This window comes from Dasypus novemcinctus, chromosome 3 (genome assembly GCF_030445035.2).
Source record: "Dasypus novemcinctus isolate mDasNov1 chromosome 3, mDasNov1.1.hap2, whole genome shotgun sequence".
Lineage (NCBI taxonomy): Eukaryota > Metazoa > Chordata > Mammalia > Cingulata > Dasypodidae > Dasypus > Dasypus novemcinctus.
The window spans coordinates 15746095-15773012 of record NC_080675.1 but is presented as its reverse complement, the minus strand read 5'-3'; the positions used below and the strand labels follow the sequence as shown (position 1 = coordinate 15773012).

Sequence of the window (26918 nt, the reverse complement as noted above, 5' to 3'; positions counted from 1 at the left end):
CGCACAGATGCAATGTACACACAAACACATATAAGCACACAGACTCCTTACTTACTTGAGGTCTACTCTGTTTCCATCCTGTATGACAGTATATGTGGTAGAGTGTTAGGTCTACACAGGACACATGGTGAATTATAAAAGACTGGTTATTTCCATCATCTCCAAATAGGGCCTCTTATTCAAAAAAGGATGGAATGCTGGGTATATTTGGGTTAGGGGAGAGGGTTTATCCCCACACTGATAAGAGACTTCACTTTCTAGACAAATATGGATATAAACATGTTTTGCATAAAGAGCCCCTTGATAGCAGCAAGGAGCATCCCCTGAGACCTTAGTAAATCCCCAAATTACAAACTCCACTATTTCAAATACATTTCTCTATTTTCTCATCTTTACATAATTGTTTGAGGATAAATCAAACCAGGTATGGGAAGAGAGAGGAGCCTGATAGTCTACAGCTGACCTTGTGAAGGGACCAGAGCAGCTGAGCCAGAAAAGAAATGAGCCCCAGGGAGAGAGAAGAGCCTTATGCCAGCCTGCAGCTGAGATCAGAACAAGCTCCGTCCACAGAGCCTTAAGAGGAAAGAGGAAGGCTAAACCCTCACAAACATCATCCTCCATCTTGCTTCAAAACATGGTAAATGACTTTGGGTCAGAAAGCACCTCTTATGGTATCTTGAGTTGGATTCTTTTTTTTTTTTTTTTTAATTGACTTTGTAATAATATTACATTAAAAATATATATGTGAGGTCCCATTCAACCCCACCCCCCACCCCCCCTCTCCCCCCCCAACAACACTCGTTCCCATCATCATGACACATCCATTGGATTTGGTAAGTACATCTTTGGGCACCTCTGCACCTCATAGACAATGGTCCACATCATGGCCCATACTCTCCTCCATTCCATCCAGTGGGCCCTGTGAGGATTTACAATGTCCGGTGACTACCTCTGAAGCACCATCCAGGGCAGCTCCATGTCCTAAAGACGCCTCCACCTCTCATCTCTTCCTGCCTTTCCCCATACCCATCGTCCACCATGTCCACTTTTCCCAATCCAATGCCACCTCTTCTTTGTGGACATTGGATTGGTTGTGTCCATTGCACCTCTATGTCAAGAGGAGGCTCAGATTCCACATGGATGCTGGATGCAATCTTGAGTTGGATTCTTGAGGGCCTTGTGACTATAAACTTCTACTCCAAATAAATACCCTTTATAAAAGCCAACAGAGTTCTGGTACTTTGCGTTGGCACCCCTTTGGCTGACTAACACATTACCTATTTTAATATCCTAAGTAGCATTAAAATGATGAGTTCTGGTGTTTAAATATTTAAAGTTAATTTTAATAAGTAATACCTGGATATATCACACTTGAGACATCCTACACTCCCACTGATGGAAATTTAAAAGTTGCATCAAAATGTTCACTGTAATAAAAAAATACTGTAGTGAACATACATTCACCTGCCTGTACATACTAATGTTCAAGTGCAATAGAAAAAATTGAATTGCTGAGTCAAAGTTATGTATAGAAAATAGAACAATACTGAAAAAATTGAGTTGCTAAGTCAGAAGCTATGCATAGAAAATAGAGTTTTCATATACCTCTCCAACCCCATTATTAACACCTTGCATTAGTGGGGTACTTTGTTATAATTGATGAAAGAGTATTATGATTACACCATCAACTATAGGCCATAGTTTACAGTAGGGCTCACTGTGTTGTATAGTCCTATGGTTTTATAAAACATTTTGATGTAATATATATGCAACCTAAAATTTCCCCTTTAAACACAACAAAATGTATAATTCAGTAGTGTTCATTATATTCACTATGTTGTCTACCATCACCACCATCAATTACCAAAACTTATCCACCACTCCAAACAGAAATTCTGTACCAATTAAGCATTAACTCCACATTCCCTATCCCCACCCAGTAACCTGGAAACCTGTATTCTAGTTTCTGATTCTATGAATTTGCCTATTCTAATTTTTCAATCAGTGAGAGCATACAATATCTGCCCTTTTGTGTCAGCCTATTTCATGCAACATGATGTCTTCAAGGTTCATTCATTTTGTCACATGCTCTCCAACACTTGTAATTTTTCATTTTTTAATAGTAACCATTATAGTGGGTCTGAAATGGTATCTTGTGTTTTTTATTTGAATTTCTCTAATGGCTAATGATGTTGAGCATCTTTTCATATGCTTTTTGGCCATCTGCAATATCTCTGAAGAAATGTCTATTCAAGAAATGTAATATATTTGCCTATTTTTAAATTGGGTTATTTGTCTTTTTGTTGTTGAGTTGTAGGGTTTCTATATGTATTCTGTATATTAGATCCTTATCAGATATGTGGTTTCCGATTTTCTTTCATTCTGTAAGCAGACTTTTTACTTTCTTTTTTAAATTTATTTTTTATTTCTTTAATGTTACCTTCAAAAAACAGAAGAGGTTTTTAACTTTCTTGATGAAGTTCTTAGATGCACAAAAGTTTTTAATTTTGATAAAGTCCCATTTATCATTTCTTTTCTTTTGTTACCCATGCTTTTGGTTTAAAGTCTAAAGATGCATTGTCTAACAAAGGTCCTAAATATGTTTCCCTATGTTTTTTCTGGAAATTTTATAGCCCTAGGTCTTATATTTTTATAGTCCCAGAAGACACATATAAATTTGATAATTGGCTTTTCCATTTCCACAAAGAAGGTTTTTGGAATGTTGATTGAGGTTGCATTGAATTTGTAATTGCTTTGGGTAGAATTGGCATCTTACCAATATATAATCTTCCAATCCATGAACACAGAATGTCCTTCCATTTATTTAGGTCTTCTTTGATTTCTTTTAGGAATGTTTTGCAGTTTTTCATGTCCTAGACCTTTACATCCTTGGTAAAATTTATACCTACATAATTTATTCTTTCCACTGCTATTGTAAATGGAATTTTTTTCTTGACTTTTTCTTCAGATTGCCCATGACTAGTTTATAGACACACTACTGATTTTGTGTTATTATCTTGTACCACAAAACTTTGCAGAATTTATTTATTATCTCTTTGTTGTGGTTTTTGCAGGATTTTCTTTATGTAGGAACATGTCAGTTGCAAATAAAGCTTTACTTCTTCCTCTCCAATATGGATGCCTTTCACTTATTTTTGTGCCTAATTGTTCTGACTAGAACTTCTAGCACAGTATAGAAAACAGTGGGGATGTGGGCAACCTTGTCTTATTCATTATCTCAGAGAGAAAGCTTTCAGTCTTTCATTAAGTATGTTAGCTGAGGGTTTTTCAAATATGTCCTTTACTGTTGAGGAAGTTTCCTTCTACTCCTAGATTTCTAAGTGGGTTTTTTAAATTAAAAAAAAAAATGGTGCTGTACTGAGGGATTACTACCAAGCACCAATCAGCAATGTGTTTGCAAAAATACCTTGACCAAAATGGGGAAATATTAAATACAAATGAGTTTTTATGGCTAAGAGATTTCACAGTGAGTTGGGAGGTCATCCAGAGATTACACTCATGCAAGTCTCAGGAAGACCTCACGGGCTGCCACAGTTAACAGTGCCTCAAGAAGCGGGGCTCCTGAGGGCTCTAGAGACCTCTAGAAACTATAGGCAGGGCAGACAATCCCAGGTATTCGGCACCCTGTCAGTGAGCCTCACCTTGGAATATATGACAACCTATCCCTCCAACGTATTGGAGTTAGACACATTTATAATTTTAGTACACATTGCTCTTACATCCTTTTATTTGAAGGTATAATTAGCACTATACTCATTCAATATGTGTCCCAAAGACTTCCTGATGTTTATATGCTGATTGAGCCCTGAATCTCAGCAGAGTTGTGGCCAATACCTACTCTCCAGTTCATTGGACTCGCCCAGGACAGCTAACGAAAGGGTGATGATGGACAACACCCATTCCAAAAGACAGAGAATATTCACAACTGCAAGCAAGACAGTTCCATCCATCTGCCCCAATGGGATCTAAGCCCCCTCTCAACCAGAAGCAGAGTGACCATCACCATCCCCAAATTCTCAAGACTGAGGCATGAATAAACACAAGGGGGGAAAGCAACTATGGACTAAAGTAGATTTAGTATTGTTGCAGTAATGGAAGAACTTGTAACATTGATAGAAAGATAGTGGTAACCAGAGGTGCTGAGGGGAGAGAAAGAGAGGGAAGAATAAGTGTAACGTGGGGCATTTTTGGGACATTGGAATTGTTCTGCATGACATTGCAATGATGGATACAGGCCAATATACATTTTGCCAAAGCCTATAAAATTGTGTGGCACAAAATGTAAACCATAATGTAAACTATAGACCATGGTCAGTAGCACTGCTTCAATATTTGTTCATCAGTTGTAGCAAACGTAGCACAGTAATGAAAAACGATATTAATAGAGGAAAATTTAAAAGGGGGAGGAGGTGGGGCATATGGGAATCCCCTATATTTTCATTGTAACATTTATGTAATGGAAAATTTCTTTAATATTAACAATAATAAAAAGAAAGGGTGCTGTATTTTGTAAAATGCCTTTTATTCGTCAATTGAGATGATCATGTGGGTTTTTTTCCTGTGTTCTATTAATGTGGTAGTAGTTAAATTACATTAACTGATTTTCTCATATTGAACCATCCTTGAATATCTGGACTAAATCCCACTTGATCATGGTATATAATTGTTTTAATGTGCTATTTGATTTGGCTTGCTAACATTTTGTTGATCTTTTTGCACCTATATTCATAAGAGATAGTGACCTGCAATTTTCGTGTTTTTTTTTTTTAAAGATTTATTTATTTATTTAATTTCCCCCCCTCCCCTGGTTGTCTGTTCTTGGTGTCTATTTGCTGCATCTTGTTTCTTTGTCCGCTTCTGTTGTCGTCAGCGGCAGGGGAAGTGTGGGCAGCGCCATTCCTGGGCAGGTTGCTCTCTCCTTTCACGCTGGGCGGCTTTCCTCATGGGCGCACTCCTTGCGCATGGGGCTCCCCCACGCGGGGGACACCCTTGCGTGGCACGGCACTCCTTGCGTGCATCAGCACTGCGTATGGGCCAGCTCCACACGGGTCAAGGAGGCCCGGGGTTTGAACCGCGGACCTCCCATATGGTAGACGGACGCCCTAACCACTGGGCCAAAGTCCGTTTTCCAATTTTCGTTTTTTTTGTGGTATCTTTATCCAGTTTTGGTATTAGAGTGATGTTGACCACAGAATGATTGAGGGAGTATTCTCTCCTTTTCAGTTTTTTAGCAGAGTCCAAACAGGATTGGTATTAATTCTTCTTGGAATGTTTGGTGAAATTCTCCATGAAGCCATCTGGTCCTGGGCTTTTCTTTCTTGCGAGGTTTTTGATGACTGATTCAGTCTCTTTGCTTGTTATGGGTCTGTTTTGTTCTTCTGTTTCTCCTTGAGTCAGTATAGTTTGTGTGTTTCTAGGAATATATTAGCCAAAAGGGGTACTGATGCAAAGTACCAGAAATCTGTTGGCTTTTATAAAGGATATTCATCTGGGGTGGAAGTTACAGTGTCCTAAAGAGTCCACCTTAAAGTTACTTTCTCACCAAATTCTGTTGCCACGTGTTGAAGCAAGATGGCAGGTGATGTCTGCCAGGGTTCAGCCTTCCTTTTTCCTCTTAAGGCTCTGTGGTTCCAGCTTCTTCCAATCTCAGCTGTAGGCTGGTAAAAGACTCACCTCTCAGGTCTTCTCAGTTGCTCTGTTCTCTTTGACTGCAAACTTTCAGGCTCATCTCTCTTCCCGGGGCCTCTGCCATGTCTATGGAGCTGTTTCTCTTCCTCTGTGTTCTTTTTCTGTGTGTATCTACTTCTTTTCCATGTATCTACTTCTGTATTCTTGATTGAGCGTCCATTTATATAGCCCATCAAGAGGGTGGGGAATCAACCCTGAACTCACTAATGACATGGTCAAATCAAAGCCCTAATCTTGATTTAATCAAGTAAAATGTAAAGCCCTTGAATTTAACACAATCAAAGGGTATTACACTCAGAGAAAGACCAGTTTACAAACATAATCAATATCTCTTTTTAGAATTCATAAATAATATCAAACTGCCACAAGGAATTTGTCCATTTCATCTAGGTTATCTAATTTTTTGGTGTACAGTTGTTCATAGTATCCTCTTAGAATCCTTTTTATTTCTATAGGGTCAGTAGTAATGTCCTCTGTTCATTTCTGATTTTATTTATGCCCTCTCTCTTTTTTCAGTCTTTAACTAAAGGTTTGTCAATATTATGGATATTGTTGAAGAATCAATTTATGATTTTGTTGATTTTCTCTATTTCATTTATTTCCACTCTAATCTTTGTTACATCCTTCATTCTGCTTCCTTTGTGATTAGTTTGTTCTTCTTTTCTAGATCCTCCAGTTTTAAGGTTAGCTCTCTCATTTGAGATCTTTCTTCTTTTTAAGATAAGTATTTAGAGCTATTAAATTCCCTCTCAGCACCACCTTTGCTGCAATAAGTTTTGGTATGTTATATTTTCATTTTCATTGGCCTGAAGATATTTCATCATTTCTTCAGGGTTGTTTGTGCACTGTTTAATATCCACATATTTGTGAATTTTCCAGTTCTCCTTTTGCTAATGATTTTTAGTTTTATTCCATTGTGGTCAGGGAAGATACAATGTATTATTTCAATATTTTGAAATTATTGACATGATTTGCATCTTAACATATGGTCTATCCTGCAGAATGATTCATGTGCACTAGAGAAGAATGGATAGCCTGCTGCTGTTGGGTGAAATGTCCTATATATTTGTTAGATCTATTTGATTTAGAGAATCATTCAAGTCTTCTATTTCCTTATTGATCATCTCTCTTATATGCATATATATTTATACTTGTTATGTCTTCTTGTTGACGTATCAGTATATAGTCACTTTTTTTGCCCCTCATAACAGTTTTTGCCTTAAAGTCTATTTTGTCTAATATTAGTATAGCTATTCTAGCTCCCTTTTGGTTACTATTTGCATGGTATGACTTTTTTCATAACTTTCACTTTTAGCCTTTTTTTGTCTTTGAACTTAATGTAATTTTCTTGTAAACAGCACATATTTGGATCATACTTTTTTATCCATTCTGCCAATCTCTGCCTTTTGAGTTAAAATTTAAAAACTGGAGAGTTTAACCTATTTACATTTAATGTAACTACTGATAATGCAGGGCATTCTTCTACCATTTTGCTACATGGTCTTTCTAGGTGCCATACCTTTATTCCCCTCAATTCTTCCATTAAAACCTATTTTCATATTTATTTGATTTTGTTGTACTACACAATTTTGAGTCCTTTCTCTTTTATTTATTCATACATATTTTTTACATATTTTCTTTGTGGTTGCCATCAGGGTAAGATTTATCATCCTAAATATATAACATTTATGTGTGATTTGATACCAACTTTAATAGCGTACAGAGGCACTGTTCCTATATCCCTCTGACCACCTTTAGTTGTACTTGTTACAAATTTTATCTTTATACATTGTATGTTCCAATCCATAGAAATTTTTCAATACTTTTTTTCTTTTCAAATACTTTTTCTTTTCACTTAAAAAAATTTTTTTTAAAGATACCTCAATTACATAAATGTTACAGAGAATATATAGGGAATTCCCATATGCCCTGCTCCCCACACCTCCCACATTTTCTCACATTAGCAACATCTTTCATCAGTGTAGTGCATTCATTGCAATTGATAAACACATTTTGAAGCATTGCCACTAAGCATGGACTATAGTTTACATTGTAGTTTACACTCCCATTTGACTCTGTAAGTTATGGCCGGATATATAATGGCCCATATCGGTCATTGTAATATTATTCAGGATGATCCCAATTCCCGAAAATGTCCCCCTAATATACCTGTTTTTCCCTCTCCCTAACCCCAGAACATCCATGGGTCACTGCCTCTGCAACAATGGTATATTTTCCATTGCTAGAATCACAATAAATCCGTAGAAGAATACTACTAAGTTTATTTTAGCCCATAGTTTATTTTCCAATCCTGAGGACTCTGGGGTGGTGATGCCCACTCCACCATTAACTGAGGGGGGCTTTGATCCTATACCTCCAATGAATGGGACTCTCTTGCTTGTAGTTGTAGGCACTCTTGGTTCCTTGGTATGTTTGTCTATCATCTCCTCCCCATTAGTTCTCCTGGGTGAGGTCATTGAACTGGACAGTAGGAGTTGCAACTCTGTTGAGATTCAGAGCTCAGTTGGCACATGGACAGCTCAAAGATTTAAGTCTTTTGGATGTACACCTACCAACTCTAGTACTAATTACAAATGGAAGAACGGAAGAACATGCATAGGGAAACCACTGCTGAGTCTGATTCTGTCACACTGGGGAGCATAAACACCAGATTAGGGCCCTCTGCAGGGGGCCAAATTCCTGAGCTATCTCCCCTGACTACAGTGTCTGGATGTCTCCACCTCCCTGAGGAACTTTGCTATTTGGGGTAGTATCTACTTCCACTGTCAATGAGATCCTGTTGAGATGTGCATAAATACTACCTCTGGGATGGCCTCTTGACTCATTTTGAAGTCTTTTAGCCATACAAACTCATTTATCTTTAGTTCATTACTTTTTATACATTTGCATTTTACAACCTGTAAGAAGTAAAAAGTGGAGTTAAATGACAAAAAAAAAAAAAAGGCAAAACAATAGTACTGGTATCTATAATTACCCATATCATTACTTTTATCCCTATGCTGCTTTGTTCCACTGTTTGGCATCCTTTCCTTTCATTCTTAAGAACTTTTAACATTGTTTGTAGGACAGACCTAGTAGTGATAAATTTCCTCAGCTTTTATTTATCTGGAAATAACTTAATCTCTCCCTCATTTTTGAAAGACAGTCTCTCCAATCATAAAATTCTTGGTTCACAATTATTTTCTTCCAACACTTTAAGTATTTTATCTCACTATCTTCTTGCCTCCAGAAGTGCCTCCTTGCACTTAATCTCATTGGGACTCCATTGTATATAATATGTTGCTTTTATCTTGCCCTTTCAGAATACTTTCCCTGCCCTTGGCATTTGACAGTTTGCTATGTGCCTTTTCATATTTCTCTTTAAGTTTATCCTGTTTGGAATTCATCGGGTTTCTTGAATGTGCATATTCATGTCTTTTATGAAATTTGGGGATTTTTCTGCCATTGTTACTTTGAATATCCCTTCTTTTCCTTTCTCCCTTTCTTCTCCTTCTGGGACTCCCATAATTCATATATTTGTATGCTTGATGGTGACTCACAAGTTTCTTAAGCTCTATTTGCACCTTTTAAATCTTTTATTTTCTGCCTCTCAGTCTGAATAATTTCGATTGTCTTGCCTTTGAGTTCATGGATTCTTTCTTCTTCCAGCTCCAATCTATTGTTAAAAACCTCTGAGGAATTCTTCATTTCAGATATTGTGGACTTCAGCACCAATATTCCTGTTCAGTTCCTTTTAAAATTTCTATCTCTTAATTGAAAATCTTATATTGTTCATTTATCATGTTCCTGATATCCTTTGTTCTTTCTTGGTGTTTTCCTTTACCTCTGTGGGTATATTGAGTGCTTTAGTTTCCTGGATACCATGCAGTGTGTTGGCTTTCACAGTGGGAATTATTTACTCACAGTTTTAAGGCTAGGAAAAGTCCAAAGTCAAAGTGTCATCAAGGCAATACTTTCTCCCAGAAGACTGTGGCATTCTGGAGCTGGCTGCTGGTGATCTGTGGTCCACAGCTTTTCTGTCACATGACAATATACATGGCACCTTCTCCTGGCTTTTTTTTTCCAGGTCCCATTGACTGCTGGCTACTCAGTACTCCCTCTGTCTTTCTCTGTGTGTGTGGCCTTCACTATAAGGCTTCAGTAATAGGATTAAGACACACTCCCCCCTCCCCCCCCATCCATCCTGAGCACCTTGGGTCACATGCTAGTTTAGGTTACTGCTTCAAAAATTCCTGTTACAATGGGTTCACACCACAAGAATGGATTAAGTTTAAGAACATGTTTTCCTGTGGTACATAGTTCCAAACCACCACAGTGCACCCTCCGGATCCAATCCTGAGGAAACATGTTCTTTTTGTTGCAAAATACATTCACTCCATCACAACATCCCCAGAGCCTCAAGTCATTTCAGAAACAATGCTAAGTGGAAAGTCTCATCAAATTCAGTTATGGGTTTGATCTGTCCTGGGGCACAATTTCGTTGTCTGTGAACCTGTGAAACCTAATAAACAAGTTATTTCCTTCCACTATACAATGAGGAACAGGTGTAGGATAAACATTCCCATTCCAGAAGGGAGAAACTGGAATGAAAACAGGTGTCACATGTCCCAAACAATTAAAAAACTAATCAGGGAAAACTCCATTAGTTCCAAATTCTGAAGTCATCTATGGATTAAGGTTTTGTCCTCTTGACCTGATGGACTCTTTCCAAGCTCTTCCTCAGTGGTCACTGGGCACTAACCTCTCCCAGCATCAGGATGGAGGCCAGTCTCTCCACAAATGCCTTGACTCAGGCCCCACCCTCTCTGAGCATTGGGGTGGTGTCCAGTCTCTCTGAGAATGCTGGGGCACAAGCCCCACCATCTATGAACAATGGAATGGAAACTTGCACCCTTGAACAATGGGGTACAAGGCACGCCCCCTCCCAAGTACCAGATCAGATTACCTGACCCCTCCAAACACAGGGGTGAACCTGCCCTTTCATTGTTTCAATGTTCAGCGATGAACATTGGTGGGCCTACTCTCTTGGCCCAGAGATCTCTTCAGCCCAGACTTCAGCTTCCATGGATCTGCACTTGAAATCATTCTTCTTTTAATTTGATCCTTTTCTGTCCCTTTAATTCCATGCTGGTAGTGGTTCTGCTCATACAAATTTCATACACACACACACACACAATGTCAGCTTTGCATGTAGTTCACAGGAGTCCAAACCATCAGACAAGAGACTCTTCCATAGTAGAATACCAGTATGTCAACTCTAATCCATATTTTATTCCTCCATACTGAGGACCCTGGGATGGTGATGTCTACTCCACCTCTAAATTGAGAGGGGGTTTAGATACCACATGGCTGATGGATGGGATTCTCCTGCTTGCAGTTGTAGACTCTATCAGTTCCCTGGTGTGATGGTTGACCATCCTCACCTCCCTGTTAGCTGGCCTGATAAGTCCAACAAACCAGAGAGTAAGTGTTGCAAATCTGCTGAGCCTCAGGGCCTAGCTGGAACATTGACAGTTCAGAGATTCAAGTCTCCTGAGCATATACCAACCCCAGCACCAAGCACAAGTTCACTAAAAGTGAAAGAAGACACATGTGTAGAGAGGTAACATCTGAATGCAACTCCATCACACTCAGGAGCACAAATTCCAAAGTAGGGCCCACTGAGCTCCAGAGCCATCTGTCATGACCATAGGACCTGGGTGTCTCCGTATCACTCAGGAGCCCCAGTACCTGGGGTTGTATCTACTTTGGCTGTGTCTGAGATCCTGAGGAGACGTGCATAAATATGACCCCTCTGATGACCTCCTGACTCATTTTGAAGTCTCTTACCCATATAAACTCATTTGTCTTTACCATTTCCCCCTTTAATTCAAGGTATTTTTTCAGTTGCTTCACCAGCTGGTGCTTAGTGCCAGGGAGGTTCATCCCTGGGAGTCATGTCCCATGCCAGGAGGAAGGTAATGCATTTACATGCTGGGTTTGACTTAGAGAGTGGCCACATTTGAACTTCATGGGGGCTCTCAGGGGGTAACTCTTAGGCACCCTGCAGCTCTAGGCCTAGTTGAAGTTTCAAGCACACAGGCTTATAAAGATGATCATTGTATCATCCTTCACTGTTCTTTGCCCTTGCACTTGGGGGGTCGTTGCTGCTCCATTGGGGAGTGCAACATTATATATTCTGCCATAACCCACTGAATGGACTGGGAGAGAGTATAAACTACAATGTAAACTATAATCCATGCTGTGTAGCAGTGCTCCAAAGTACATTTATCAAATGCAATGAATGTGCCTCACTGATGAAAGAGGTTGTTGATGTGGGAGGAGTGGGGGGAAGAATGGGGAGAGGGGGTATATGGGAACCTCTTATATTTTTTAATGTAACATTTTGTGTGATTTATGTATCTTTTAAGAAAAAAGATAATTTTTAAAAATGTAAAAAAATTAAAAAAAGAAAAAAAGAGCACCTTCCACAGATCCATCCTGCATAACTGCATTTCTAATCCTGACTTCCACTGATATGATTGGCTAGATCTATATCCCTCACATGGAACCCAATTTCTGGGGACCTGCATTCTGGAAGCTCAAGGAAATCCCTGATAGAGATGCTTCTAACCCTAGTATCAGAGCACACTACTGGATAGGCTCAGAATTTTTCAAACCATCAATTTCTGGTTTCTTTCTGCTTAAGAGTTCATTTCTCAGGTTATCCCTTTGCTCTTTCATTTAATTATAAGCTGCAAAGAGAAACCAGACTGCATCTTCCACACTGCTTGGAAATCTCATCCGCTAAGTATTGAAGTTCATCACTTTCAAATTGTGCCTTCCATCCAACATCAGAACTCAGTTTCACCAAGTTGTCTGCCACTTTCAAGCAAGGATCACCATTCTTTCAATTTCTAATAACACATTCATCATTTCCTTCTAAGACCTCATCAGAAGTACCTTTGGTATCCCTATTTCGGAGTGGATGTAGCTCAAGTGATATCCATATTTCTACGAACAGTCTCTTCAAAGCAATCTAGGCTTTTTCTTTTTTTCATTTTCTTCTTTATTTTCTTTTAAATGTTACATTAAAAAAATATGAGGTCCCCATATACCCCCCACTCCACCCACTCCACCCCTCCCACATCAACAAACTCTTCCATCATTGTGGTGCATCCACTGCACCTGGTGAATACATTCTGGACAACCGCTGCAGCACATGGACAGCGGTCCCCATTGTAGTCCACACTCTCCCCCAGTCCAGCCAGTGGGCCACGACAGGACACACAACATCCAGCATCCATCCCTGCAGCACCACCTAGGACAACTCCAAATCCTGAAAAGGCCCCCACACCATATCTTTTCTTCCCTCTCCTGACCATCAGCAGCCACCATGGCCACCCTCTCCACATCACTACTACAGTTTCTTCCCTTACTAATCACAATATTTCCCCAGCAGAACACCAGTAAGTTCACTCTAATCCATACTCTATTCCTCCATCTTGTGGACCTGGGATGGCTATGTCCAGTCCTGCTCTACATCAAGAGGGGGTTTAGATTCCACATGGATGATGGATGCAATTCTCCTGCTTGCAGCTGTAGGCAGTCTTGGCTTTCTGGTGTGGTGGTAATCTAGGCTTTTTCTATCAAGCACATTACACTTCTTCCAGCCTCTACCCATTACCCAACTGCAAAGTCTTTTTCACATTTTAGATATTTGCAACAGCAGTATCACACTGTTGGTACCGAACACTGTTCTAATTTCCTGGCTGCCCAAGCAAATATGTTGGTTTACACAGTTGGAATTTATTGGCTCATAGTTTTGAAGCTAGGAGAAGTCTGAAAGCAAGGTGTCATCAAGGCAATACTTTCTCCCAGCATATAGTTGCATTCTGAGTGTGGCCACAGGCAGTCCATGGTCTGTGGCTTTCTGTCACATGGCAATGAGCTGGCAGCCTCTCCTGGCTTCTTTTCTGGGTTCTGCTGACTTCTGGCTCCTCGCTGCTACCTCTGCCTTTCTCTCTCTGTAACCTTCCCTATCAGGACTTCAGTAATGGGACTAAGACCCATTCTGAGTCAGATGGGCCACACACTAGCTGAGGTAACCTCATCAAAAGGTTCTGTTTACAAGGGCTCATACCCACAGGAATGGGTTAAGTTTAAGAACGTGTTTTTTGGGGGCACATAACTCCAAGCCTCCACATTGAGGATCATTTTTTCTTAAAGTCTTTGTCTTAAATGTCCAAAGTCTCATCTCCTTCATTGATGGTTTCTGGATTTTATCCTGTTTCTTTGGATGGGACATCATTACCCATTTCTTTTTTTGTCTTTTAATATTTTTTTGCACAGTGTACATTTTAATATTTTAAAGTGTTAGTTTGGAATTTAGTCTCTGTTCTCTGTTCCTTACTTGAGTGCTAGGACTAACAAAGCAAACAAAGCAAGGCAAAAAAACACCTTTCACTGTCTTTGCAAATTGGCTCTGTGTTGGCTTGGGTTCTTCTTCAGAGGTTAGCCCACCTATCAAGATCAGCCTAAGGCAAACGAGAATTGCAGAGTCCTTTTTGTCTTTTCTAAGCCTGTGTCTTGTCCTAGACTTGTACTTGCTCCTTTCATTGGGAATTCTCCCATTTAGAGAAATTCAAATGCCCCCTCTGCTCTCCATGGACAAGACTTTCTCCCCGTCCTGGGTATTCTCTTGTATGCCTTAAAGCAGGTATTCCTTTGCCCTGGTCACTTTGAATAGTTTCTTACATGCTTTAGCTGTCTACAAGATGCTTCTGTCTGCAGGGTAAGTACTGAGTGGGCAAGCAAGAGATGAGTTTTCTAGCTCAATATTTGATGCACCCACCCGGTTGATTGGCACTGGCATACAGGCCCCCTGAAAAGCACACAGAGGTCACTCTGCTCCCTTAGGAAAGGGCCAGGGTCCCACAATGAGAACTCAGGTTGGCTCCTCACCATGCCAGGAAGGGGGTGAGGGAGGGGCCAGCAAGGGTGCCACGAGCCTCTCCCACTGCTTTTAAAGATGCCTTTTCTTGATTCAGCCCTCACCCAGTTACTGAAACACTTTGTTTTCCAGAGTTTTGAGGAAAATGACTCTTCCAGTTTTTGCTGACTGTTCAAAGATTCTTTGGGGGAATGGCACCCTGGGAGTTCTTACACCATCATCTTGGTCAACTGGAATCTAAGTATTTTGTATATTGTCCATGGATGGCTTTATTTACTATTACACAGAAGATGGGTGAACTGACGACCCAAACTAAGAATTAGCATATTGCCAGTAATTTACATCTACCTGTGTGTTTCTCCCCATACGTATCCACCTGCCTCTCCTCAGATATATACAATATCCTAGGTTTGTATAAGATTTGTGTTGGCTCTTCCTCAAATATTTGGAACATTTCACAAGTAAGGCCTAGAGTGTTTAATAGGAACTTTTTGAGGAAATGCCAAACTGTTTTTCAAAGCAAAGCAACCAGCAACGTATGAGAATTCCAATTTCTTCACATCCTCACCAACATTTATTGTCTTCTGTTTTATTTTAATCACTCAAATGGGTATAAAGTGGTATCTAATGAATAATAGTGTTGAGCATCTTTACATATTCTCACTGGTCATTTGCATATCTTCAAAGAACAAGCTTTTGGGGTCTCTTTTGGAGTTTTTCTGCCCATGTCTACTATGCAATTCCATAATTTTGGCTATCCTCAGATCAAAATCAGAATGTAACAGCACTGAATTATATATCTGAATTAAAAGGGGGAAATTTTAGGTTATATATATGTTACTAGAAAAAAAAACCAGGACTGTACAACACAGTGAACCCTATTGTACCTGATGGACTATAGTTAAGAGTACAATTATAAAAATATTCTTTCATGAATTTTAACAAAAATACCACACTAATGCAAGGTGTTAATAATTGGGTAGTATAAGGGAACTCTGTACTTTATGCATGATTTTTCTGTAACTTACCTAATTTTAAAAAATCATGAAAATGCAATATATCAAAACTTGTGGGGAAGCAGATGTGGCTCGAGCAGTTGGGAACCTGCCTACCACATGGGACGTCCTGGGTTTGGTTCCCAGTGCCTCCAAAAGAAGATAAGCAAGACAGTGAACTTAAGAGATGGGCTGGCATGGTAAGATAATGCAACAAGATGATAAAATGAAGAGACACAATGAGGAAACACAATGAGATACACAACAAGCTGGGGATGGAGGTGGCTCAAGCAATTGGGCATTTCTTTCCCACACGGGAAGTCCTGGTTTCAGTTCCTGGTACCTCTGAAAAAGAAGACAAGCACACAGGGAACAAACACAGAGAGCAGACAGCAAGCGCAAACAAGAGGGTAGGGGGAGAAGTAAATAAATAATAAATTTTAAAAAATAGGATGTTATTTTATGTCGATCCCTCAGATTCTAGCCTTTATTCTCTTCCTATTCTCTTCCTATATCATTATTACACTATATGGCTTAATGGATATTTTGTGGCATATATAGACTAATTTGGAGATATCTGATATTTTCACAATATTGAATCCTACCACGCATGGATTTAGAATATCTCTTGACATACACAGGTCTTCATACAAATACTTGCATAACACTTTAATTTCCCCCATTAAGACATTGCATTCTTTTTGTTTGGCTTATTCCTAGATAGTTCTAACACTCTTTCTTCAACATCATGTGCTCACTTCCTCTTTAAAGCTAATATTCCATTTTCAATCCTTGTAACCATTCCTTTACCGACACGTTCTTAATTCTTACTAATATGTTGGTAAAATTTCAACCATGATTAAATAAAATTCTCTGCCTTCTTCACCGTGTGCCCCCACAGGTGAATGTGGAGAAAAATATTTAGTAGTATTGAATGTCATACTTCGAATCTGTGAGCACAAAGCTCAAGCAATCATACTGATTTCCCTTAATCATCATTCTCATAGACAACTATTTTCTCTGCTCCCCCTTTCCTCAAACCCTCAACACTTCTCCTTCATCTTCACTGACAAATAATTTGAATTACTATTTCATTGAGAAAACAGAAGGTAAGTTCCATGACCTCCTATTACCACATCTACCCACCTGCCAGCTTTTAAACAACAAAACTCTTCCTTCCCTCTGTTACCCAGAAAAGCTTGTCTGGACTCTTATTAAGGCTAACCTTTCCACTAGTGCACAGATACCATCTCCTGTCACCCATTTAAGAGCATCACTCCAGCAATTTCTCCTCTCCTGCATCAGTTTTTCTTCCTTTAGTGAATAATTTCCATCAGCACACAGTATAATTCGTCCAATCTTTAAGAAAAAAACTTTCACTCTTGGATGACCTCTCTTCTCCCTTCAAACTTTGTCTCATTTCATTGCTCTACTTTTCAGCAAAACATTATAAAAGATGTGCTTATATTCAGTTACTAACTCCTTTCATCCTCTCTTCACCATGCTTTCACCGCTATCACTCCTTGAAATAGCTATTTTCACTGTCAACAATGATCGCCACAGGATTTTGTTAACAGGTAACAGTAGACAGATACCTATACTTAGCAATGTTGGTCAAAATCCATCGCAACATCCAAAGAGTTATAATTAAAGGGTGCACCTACTATATTCAAAAGGCTATTTGTAAGTCTCAATGGATAAACTCCATACATATTTTTTTTTCCTATGACACAATCTAGCCCCTCTAGGCCACTTTCAAGCCATAATATTTTTACTGGCCCTGAATTTATCACAAGTGCCCAAACTATTCAGGAAAATGCAGAGTGAACACTGAAATTAGATATACACCCAAGCCCAAGGGGATACTGAAACTGCATCATTTACTTCCAACCCCTGAGCATTCCTACGAGAATATTACCTTAGATTTTATAGACCTATTTGCCTCCAAAATACACAGGATTCTCAATATATTTTATGTTCTCATCTAACTGGGCCATTTTAACCTCTATTAGACTCACATCAGTGTTAGCTATTGTTAATCTGTTCCCATAAGAGTTCCGATTCCTTGGCCTGCCTGAACTGCTTGTGTTTAACTGTTGGTCCCTTTACTTAACTTAGTTTTGGAAGACACCATTTATGATCAATAACTTCAATTCCATCTACTTATTGTCCACAGACAAAGCAAACATAAATGAAAATTTTGAGGTATAACATGTTCTAGCAAATTTCTGATCTACATACTTTGTAACCATTAAGTTCAAATACAGTAACTTCTTGTATCACCATTAGTTTCTGATCCACAGGCGCTAGGAATTCCAGAACAGAAAACAATGAAGTAGCAGCTTCGGCAAAAATGGCAGGAAAGGCTAAATGAAGTCAAAGGATTATATTGCAGTTGGGGAAATTCAGAGAAAAGTACACTAGATGGACACTGGTTGCCTGCTGTCTATGTAACTACCCGGACACCAGAGAATAGCAATTGTGTTCTTGTTATGGGTGCCAAAAATTCAAGGGTTAAAGGAGAATCAAATGGGAAACTGGAGTTTTAAAAAATTCAGCGTAAACAGAAGGTAGGCAGGTTTCAAGCAGACCTAGGAACAGGGAATATCATCACTATAAATATCCAAAATTTTAATAGAACAGGGGTGTTTGGAAACACCATTGGGAAAGGAAGTTGGGTGCCTTCATTGGAACTCAATGCAGTGCACTTAATGATTCAAATATTGTGCCTTTTACTTTTTTCCTCCGCAAAAATAAGCAGCCTTTATTGCACTATTACAAAACACTTTGCATTTTGGCAATATTTTCCAACACACTCAGTCTCAAGGGTTGGGAAGGAGAAGGTTGGAAACTAAAAAGGGAAATTTCAATGGACATTTCTAAGAGAAAAACTGTCCCAGCCCTCCCACCCAAATAAAAATCTAAATGTCACTTACTATTACTACCCAGGAAGAGGCCACAAGGAACGCAGCAAGCAAAACTCTGACAATTTCACTAAGGATCACGTCAGAGGCAAAGGAACATTCAAAACAGTCATCAGCACGGTCGGCTGCGCTGATCATTTCCTGCCGTCGTTTTGCCTCCATAGCTGCCACCCCGGTCTCCTCCATCTCCACACCCACTTCTGTCCCTGCCGTAGCCACCTCGGTCTCCTCTTCTGCCCCCACGACCTCTGTAGCCCCTCTCTCCACTAGCCTCTCTTCTGAAAATCTTCTCCTGAGGGATGAGAGTCCTCTGGTCTGGGCTTATTGCACTGATTGCAGGAATTTGAGCAAAGTTCATATTTCCACCTGATGGATGAGGGCAAACCCAGTCCCCACCTCTGGGGTTTCCACCTCTTCGCCGAAAACCTCCACGGGCTCTACACCCTCCACAGCCTTGCTGTCTACCCCCACTTCCACCTCCTCTCACGAATTTAGGTCTTCTGGAAGCAAAGGACACTTTAATGATGTTGCTGTGGAATTCTTTTCCATCAAATCAATCAATGGCTGCCTTAGCAAAAGGAGGATCGACAAACGACACTGCCACCTCCCTTTTTGGTTTCCCGGTGTCCTTGTCTGTGTAAAGACTTATCACTGGTTTTCCTGTCTTCCTGTTTGTCTTGATAATTCGTTTTTGCTTAAAGAACTCCCCCAATGGATCGGCAGACACACCTTCTCCAAGTCCTTGCCCAAAGATTGTGCTGTTACCTGAATTATCGGATTCTGAATCAGCATCTGGTCTGGGCCCGTAATCCCTGTGACCACCAAACCTTTTGAAGCCACGCAGTCTCCACGATTTGACCCTGTCATAGGACCTCTTCCATCCTTGTCATATCCCCCATGCCCTCTACCTCCTCCCTGTGACCTGCCACATCCTCTCATCTTCTCTATACCTACTCGCTTCACGGCGGTCACCTTGTGTGTGGTGGCTGTAATTTTCCCTTTGTGAAAGGTAGGACTGCTGGTTTTGATTACAGGAATCATACAACTGCTCGAACTGGACTGCTCATCATGTGAGCCTTGAGGTTGATCACAGCCTGACCACTGCCCATATGACTCTTGCTGACCACGGTCTGACTGGTCATATAAAGGCGCTCTTCCACGTTGGCCTCCTGATGATTCCATGTTTTGCTGTCCCTGATTATTATAAGATCACTGGCTTTTGGTTCTCATAACCACCAGTGGGCTGTGAATAATCTGATAGGCTTTGTCTAATACTGGAGTAACCACCACAGTTTTGTCCGTATGAGAAGTCAGTCATTTGCCCATAGCCAGAATAGCTTTGTAGTGTTTGTCCAAAGCTTTGGTTGCCTTGATTTCCAAAGGAAGAATAACTTTGCTGCTCAACCCCAGGCTGACCATAACTTCCAGAATCCAACATGACAAGCAGCTGTGGCACAAAGCCCCAAAACCTGCTGAGAACAAGGAATACAAAAGCCAGGCCGCACGGCAGCTGGAGAGGCCGTGCCCTTACTTTTAAACTGCCTGATGCCCCATGATGGTTTAACTGCTCATTTGCCATGCTTTCAGACTACTGCTACAGAATTAAATGACTGAAGGTGGGGCCAGAGAATGGAGAATGCTACCAGAAGGACATTAAAAACCAACAGTTCCAGGGAGCCAAGCTTAGACAAAGTCAAAGAGGAAAAGGCAAACATTAAAGGCTAGAAAGACCAGATATAAACACTCTTAATGGTTAAGGGCAAAATCCAGGTCATTCAGAGTCAGGAAAGGATGTAGTCAAATTGGAAAAATTCAAGGTAACTGTGGTGAACCCATGGCTCATCTTTATTAGCTAGTGTCTTTACTGAAAAGGCAAAGTTAGACAGGCACTAAGGTTAGCACACAATAACTTGGCAATAAATATCCATTGTCTTCTCTTCCACTTCCCTGATAATCAAAGAAGCTCTTTTTTTAAAATTTATGCACAGCCATTCATCATAGAGAAAGTGAATGATTTACACCTACCTATACCAGAATGTGAAATCCTATGTGTACGCACCTGATTACCGTAAGCATACAGAAAATGACTTCGTGGATGGAATACCATTCCAACAGGAACAGAAAATGATAAAGGAAATGTAAAAACTGGAAATTTGTGTCGTAAATTTTGCTGGTTATTTTTTAGGATGCTTACAGAGGCCCAGGTTTTTTTCTACAAATAGATAAACAAAACACAAGCAGGCCATATTATTAGTTGTATTAGTGGTAGCATTAGTAGCACATGTTCAACCCTACTGATTGGGTTTTGTTTGACATAGGGACATACCCATTAGCCAACATAGAGCTGGAAGAATGAGCAATCATTGATACCTCTTTACTCCATACCCCTTTCCCACATGCACTCATTTTATAGATGTTGAAAGTAAAGTTCCATAGACTAAATAATTTGTCTCGAGTCCCATAGTAAATGGCAAAGGGAGATTTATTATCATTATTGGTCTCAGCAGACAGACTCCAGTACTCATGCTAGTAACCATCCAGCCAAACTTTTATATTAAATGTGGGTGCCTGGGCCTCACCCTAATCCTATTGGATCATGATGTTGAGGGTAATTACTGCGTTTATGTATTTTAATGACTCTAAGAATAATTCTAATTCACAGGTAGCATTAAGAACCTTTGGAATAGAAAATATAGATCTGTGGCAATTCCTTTTTTGTTGTTGTTCACTTAAACTAACCATTTCATTGACTCTTAAACCAAACTCAGTTTTTATTCTCCTGGAGAATTAGCAAGGGAGACTCACTATGCAAACATCATCGTATTTTCCATTTTTATTACACTGAACGATAATCATAGGCAAGAAACTCCTGAGTCTTAAAAACAAATAATTTTGTAGTAGCTAGTTTTATCGGGTTCTATTGCCAAAGACAATTAGAACTTGGAAATAACTTTCCCTAAGGTAAATTTTCATTGTTGTAGGACTTAGTGACCAGAACAATCACCTTCGGGATATAAGGTCTACCTTGTCATGGAGAAGGCAGACTCCAGTAGCATGCTCCTGGTCAACAAGAAATGTTATCACACCTTGAGGAACATTTTTCAGTTTTAAAATGCGAGGTAAGCAAGGTAACCATTCAAAGAATGGTTCTTCACTATAAAAACAGGAGCTTGCCTTAAAAAAGAAAAAGGAAAAGTTAATGCCACATTTGAAATGTAAATCTGAGTGAGTGGTTTTAGGCAAACTAATGACCCATTGTGCTGTCCTGATTGATCACAAATCATATTTTAAAATCTCTAATAGCTGTGCCTCTCTCCTGGGAGATATGAGTTCAGACGGCACTTCAAAGCATCTCTTTCTGGTATGGATTGTTTTTCTGGCATCACTGTGTAGGTCCAGATTCAAAATAGCTAGGTAACTACCATCAAACCCAAGTAGAGATACCGTTGGAAGCAAAGAGTGATTGTTAAGTCTGTCAGTCTACAGATGATATTTTTTAGACTAATAACGATCCATGAAATTCACACAACAAAATTCCTTACCTTTTAAAATATTTAATACCATACCTCACTTAGGGTCTTGTTTCTATCAAATGTGATAGTAACATAATCAACTACAAAACATAAAGGTACAGAAATTACAAGCAGCATTTATACTTCTAAAACTAGACATGTTAGTGCTGACAAAATAGTCTTCATAAATAGAAATACTGAAAGTTATGTACCATCAGTTAATATATACTTAAACACAATTTTCTTGTCACTATATAGGGTGTGCCCATTTCTGATTTATATTAAAACTTCTTAAGTTTTAGGCCATTAACTTATATAAAACAAAGTTATTTTTACATTTTATTCTATTTTAATTTTATGTAATTTTATTTAATCTATATATATTATGTATGTTGGAAAAAACCTATTAATATATCTTCAATTAAAATTTATCTTCAGGGGGAAGCAGATGTGACTCAAGCATTTGGGTGCCAACCTCCCACATGGGAGGTCCCGGGTTTGGTTCCCGGTGCCTCCTAAAGAAGACAAGCAGACACAACATGTAGGCACAACGAGCAGGAACAAGGAGCAGACAAGCAGACACAATGAGTAGGAAGCAGATGTGGCTCAAGTGGTTGAGTGCCTGCTTCCCACATGGGAGGTCACAGGTTCAGTTCCCAGTGCCTTCTAAAGATGAGCAGACAGCTAGCAGAAACAATAAACAGACAGATGAGGGAGCCATCTCAGGAGGTGAGAAATTTACCTTCAAAGCGTTCTCTGTTAGCAAAACATTTTTCATTATACCACAATTTTCCTTTGATATAGTCAACCTATAGAAATAAATAAAAGTATCTATTAGGCAATATGTAGACTTAAGATATAAAACAGAAAAAAAACTTATTTAAAAAATTTAAAGTTTGCTACTTCAAGAATAACAGGTAAAAAAGAGAGACAAATTATTTGCAAATAAAAGAAAAAATTGTAGAATAAGGACAAGAAACAAGAATATAAATTTTTTATCTTTTCGTTTTTTCTTTTTCAAAAGATAATTAGATTACATAAATGTTACGAAGAATATATAGGGGGAAGTGGACTTGGCCCAGTGGTTACTGCGTCCGTCTACCACATGGGAGGTCTGCTTGATCCGTGTGGAGCTGGCCCATGTACAGTGCTGATGTGTGCAAGGAGTGCTGTGCTATGCAGGGGTGTCCCCATATGGGGGAGCCCCACGTTCAAGGAGTGCACCCCATAAGGAGAGCCGCCCAGTGCAAAAGAAAGTACAGCCTGCCCGGGAATGGCACCGCACACACAGAGAGCTGACGCAGTAAGATGACACAACAGAAAGAAACACAGATTCCCATGCCGCTGACAACAACAGAAGTGGACAAAGAAGAAGACGCAGCAAATAGACACAGAGAACAGACAACTGGGGTAGGAGGGGAGAAGGGGAGAGAAAGAAATAAAATAAAATCTTTAAAAAAAAAAAAGTATAGGGGATTCCCATATGCCCCATTCCCCACATCTCCTATATTTTCCCATATTAGCAACATCTTTCATTAGCGTGGTACATTCATTGCAATTGATACACACATTTTGGAGCATTGCCACTAAGCATGGATTATAGTTTACACTGCAGTTTACACTCTCTCCCACTCAATTCTTTAGGTTAAGGCAAGATATATAGTAGTCTGTATCTGTCATTGCAATGTCATTCAGGATGATTCCCAAATCCCAAAAAATGCCCCCATATTATGCCTGTTTTCCCCTTGCTCTACCCTCAGAATTTCCAGTGGCCACTACCTCCAAATCAGTGGTATTTCTTCCCATTGCTAGAATCACATAAGTCTATAATAGAATACTAGTCTATTTTAGTCCATAGTTCATTCTTCAGTCCTGAGCATTCTGGGATGGTGATGCCCAATCCACCTTTAATTGGGGGAGGGAGAAGGCTTTGATCTCCTATGGCTGATGGATGAGACTCTCTTGCTTGCAGTGTAGACACTCTCGGTTCCTTGGTATATTGGTTATCCATCATCTCCTCCTTGTTAGTTGTCCTGGATGAGTCCAATGAACTGGAGAGTATGTGTTGCAATTCTGTTGGGATTCAGGGCCCAGTTGGCTCATGGACAGTCCAAGTATTTAAGTCTCTTGAATATACACCTATCAATGTTAGTACTAATTATAAATTCAAATAGAAGGACAGAAGAGCCATGTGTAGGGAAACCACAACTGAGTCCAACTCTGTCACACTGGGGAGCATAAATTCTAAAGTAGGACCCACTGGCAAGGAACCAAACTCCTGAACTTAGTGTCTGAATGTTTCCAGAGCCCTCAGGAGCCCCACTATTTGGGGTAGTATCTACTTTGGCTGTCAATGAGATCTGCTGAGATGTGCAAAAGCATTACCTCTGGAATGACCTCCCAACTCACTTTGAAGTTTCTTAGCCATGTATATTCATTTGTCTTTACATTTTGCCCCTTTTGGTCAAGCCCCACCCCCCTTTTTTCCACTTGCATTTCTTGTTGGTACTTGGTAGCAATCCCTTGGTGCCAGGGAGGCTCAGCCCCAGGAGTCATATCCCATGCTGGGGGAAAGTTATTGCATTTATATGCTGAGTTTGATTTAGAGAGAGGCCATATTTGAGCAACAAGAAGGCTCCCAGGAGGTAACTCTTAGGCACCCTACAACACTAGTCTGTTTCAATTTCAAGGGCAAAGGCTCATATGCATAGTATGCCCCTGTACTTGGGGGATTGTTGCTGTTCCATTAGAGAATGTGGCAGAGCTCTCCAAGATGGGAATTTGATATTCTTTTGGTTATTGTGTGAATCTGCACCTACTGTGGCAATGCCTCATGAAAAATTGAAAATATTTATATGCCTTATATGTATGCCCAGGTGAACTTCCTCCCTTGTATCCCCCATCAACGACACCCCACATCAATCACCCTCCCCGGCCACAGTTGTAACCCTTCTGTGATCTAAAACTTCTTCCAAAATGAAGCCAATAAAATAGCCAAATACAATTAATAAGAAAATGAAATAATAATGATAGTTTCAAACATAATAAATATAATAAAGAAAATTTTTAAAAAAACTAAAACTAAAAAATTGGGATATTAAAAAATAATGAAAAATATTTTTAAAACATTTTTTTACATTTTGCCTTTCATCACTGTAAGATCTACTGTCCTGTATGTACAGTGACATTTTCTTCCATTTATTCCCCCAGTAGGAATACAAATTTTGAACAATACACAAGAAGGAAATAAAAGAAAATAAATTTCCCATTAATTTGCATATGTCAATGAATATACCCATACCTATGAATCTTCTTTCTAAAGCTACCAAGAGCTCTTAGCCTTTCATCACAGCTACAATGGGTAACATGTTTATCTCTTATTCCTTATTAGCTGCAACTAAGTATGAGGCACCTTCACAGAAGCCGAACAGCAGCAAGGAGCAACAGGATTATTACATTTTGTGGATATTTTCCCACATATGAACATCTTTTCAATTGGGATGGGTCAGAGTTTTTATTTGATAATTTTTTCTTCTTTCTTAGTATTTAATAACATAAAGCATCTTAAAATCCCTGGCATGTTAAATTGATGAAATATGGTATCACGAGGGTACAACCAATTCAATCTCGCAAATAAAGCAAAACCTCCTAAAGGGAATATTGTTTCATCTCTCTTCACTTCCTGTTTCCAGATTTGTAATCCAGAACAACAATAGTTACAGAGAAAGTAGAAGGAGATAAAGTACATGATTAGCATAGTACTTGGCAAAGGCAGAGTGATCTCTTACTAAATAATTTATATAATAACTTCTCCTATTATTATTACTTAGCTATGTGTTTCCAAAAGGGTAAATATTCCAAAATGTGTTTTAATGAGCATTGTTTCTGGAGAGCCTTCTTGATCCAGCCTCAGCAGAACCGTAGAAGTGTCTCTTTCATTTTCAGGATCTCCCAAATTCCCAAGACATTCCAAGAGTCCAAGACTGACTGATTAATCTGGGATATGCCCTTTCTACCCTGGACTTCTCTGAAGAGATTTAGAATCTAGGAACCAAGGAAACTATTTCTAGACCATAGAAGATTTTCTGGAAGAGCTATGGACTTTACAACCATACTCCTCATATGCAAGGAAGGTTCAGAAACCATAACACCATCTAAACCGAGGATACAATTTATTAATGCTACTCTAAGTATGTAAAGAGACACAAAAAATGCAGGGTTTGAAAGCTGGGGTTGTAAGAGAAACTTCAAAGAAGGTGAGATTGTATATATTGGATATTAAATAATAGCCAAGAGTTTGAGATAGTCTTTTTATAGGAAGAGTCAGACTTTCATTTTTGGGGGAGACATAAGGGAGACCTTTTTGCATTTTTATAGACCAGTAATAAAAATCTGTATAATCCATGCATAAAAATCTTTTTAAGTTTGGTCTATTGAGATGGTGGTGATTTGCCACAGCATATCATTTCCCCACAAGGTGCCATTTCCCCACAGAATCTTTAAATAACTAGCAAAAACTGGCAGAGTCATTTTTCTCAAAACTCCAGAAAACAGTTAAAGGGTTGCAGTAACTGGGCAAGTGTTAAATCAAGAAAATGTAGCTTTGAAGAGAATGGGAGAAGCTCCTGGTGATCTTGCTGGTCTCTCCCTTACTCCCTTCCCAGTGGGGTATAGAGCCAGCCTGCATTCCCATTATAGGTCCCTAACCCTGCTCAGGAAGGAGCAGAATAGCTCCTATGAACATACAGGGTGCCTGCATATTAGTGCTTATCTAGCAGGTGGAAGCCTGAAACACTGAATCAGGAAACTCTCTGGGTTGCTCTCC

At 39.5% G+C, this 26918-nt stretch overlaps 1 protein-coding gene and 1 pseudogene across 1 annotated transcript in view; both read right to left on the bottom strand.

Annotated features, from left to right (window-relative positions):
* The window catches only part of CATSPERB (cation channel sperm associated auxiliary subunit beta), a 134695-nt gene that overhangs the window by 69144 nt on the left and 38633 nt on the right, over nucleotides 1-26918 (bottom strand). Inside the window, exons 10-15 of the mRNA XM_058294913.2 lie at nucleotides 22836-22902; nucleotides 22148-22194; nucleotides 21627-21755; nucleotides 21258-21279; nucleotides 20877-20968; nucleotides 20641-20793 (exon numbers count right to left, since the gene is read on the bottom strand). Coding sequence (XP_058150896.2) covers nucleotides 20641-20793; nucleotides 20877-20968; nucleotides 21258-21279; nucleotides 21627-21755; nucleotides 22148-22194; nucleotides 22836-22902 — 510 coding nt within the window. The remainder of the gene's footprint in view (nucleotides 1-20640; nucleotides 20794-20876; nucleotides 20969-21257; nucleotides 21280-21626; nucleotides 21756-22147; nucleotides 22195-22835; nucleotides 22903-26918) is intronic.
* LOC139438081 (TATA-binding protein-associated factor 2N pseudogene) lies at nucleotides 18694-20019 on the bottom strand (annotated as a pseudogene).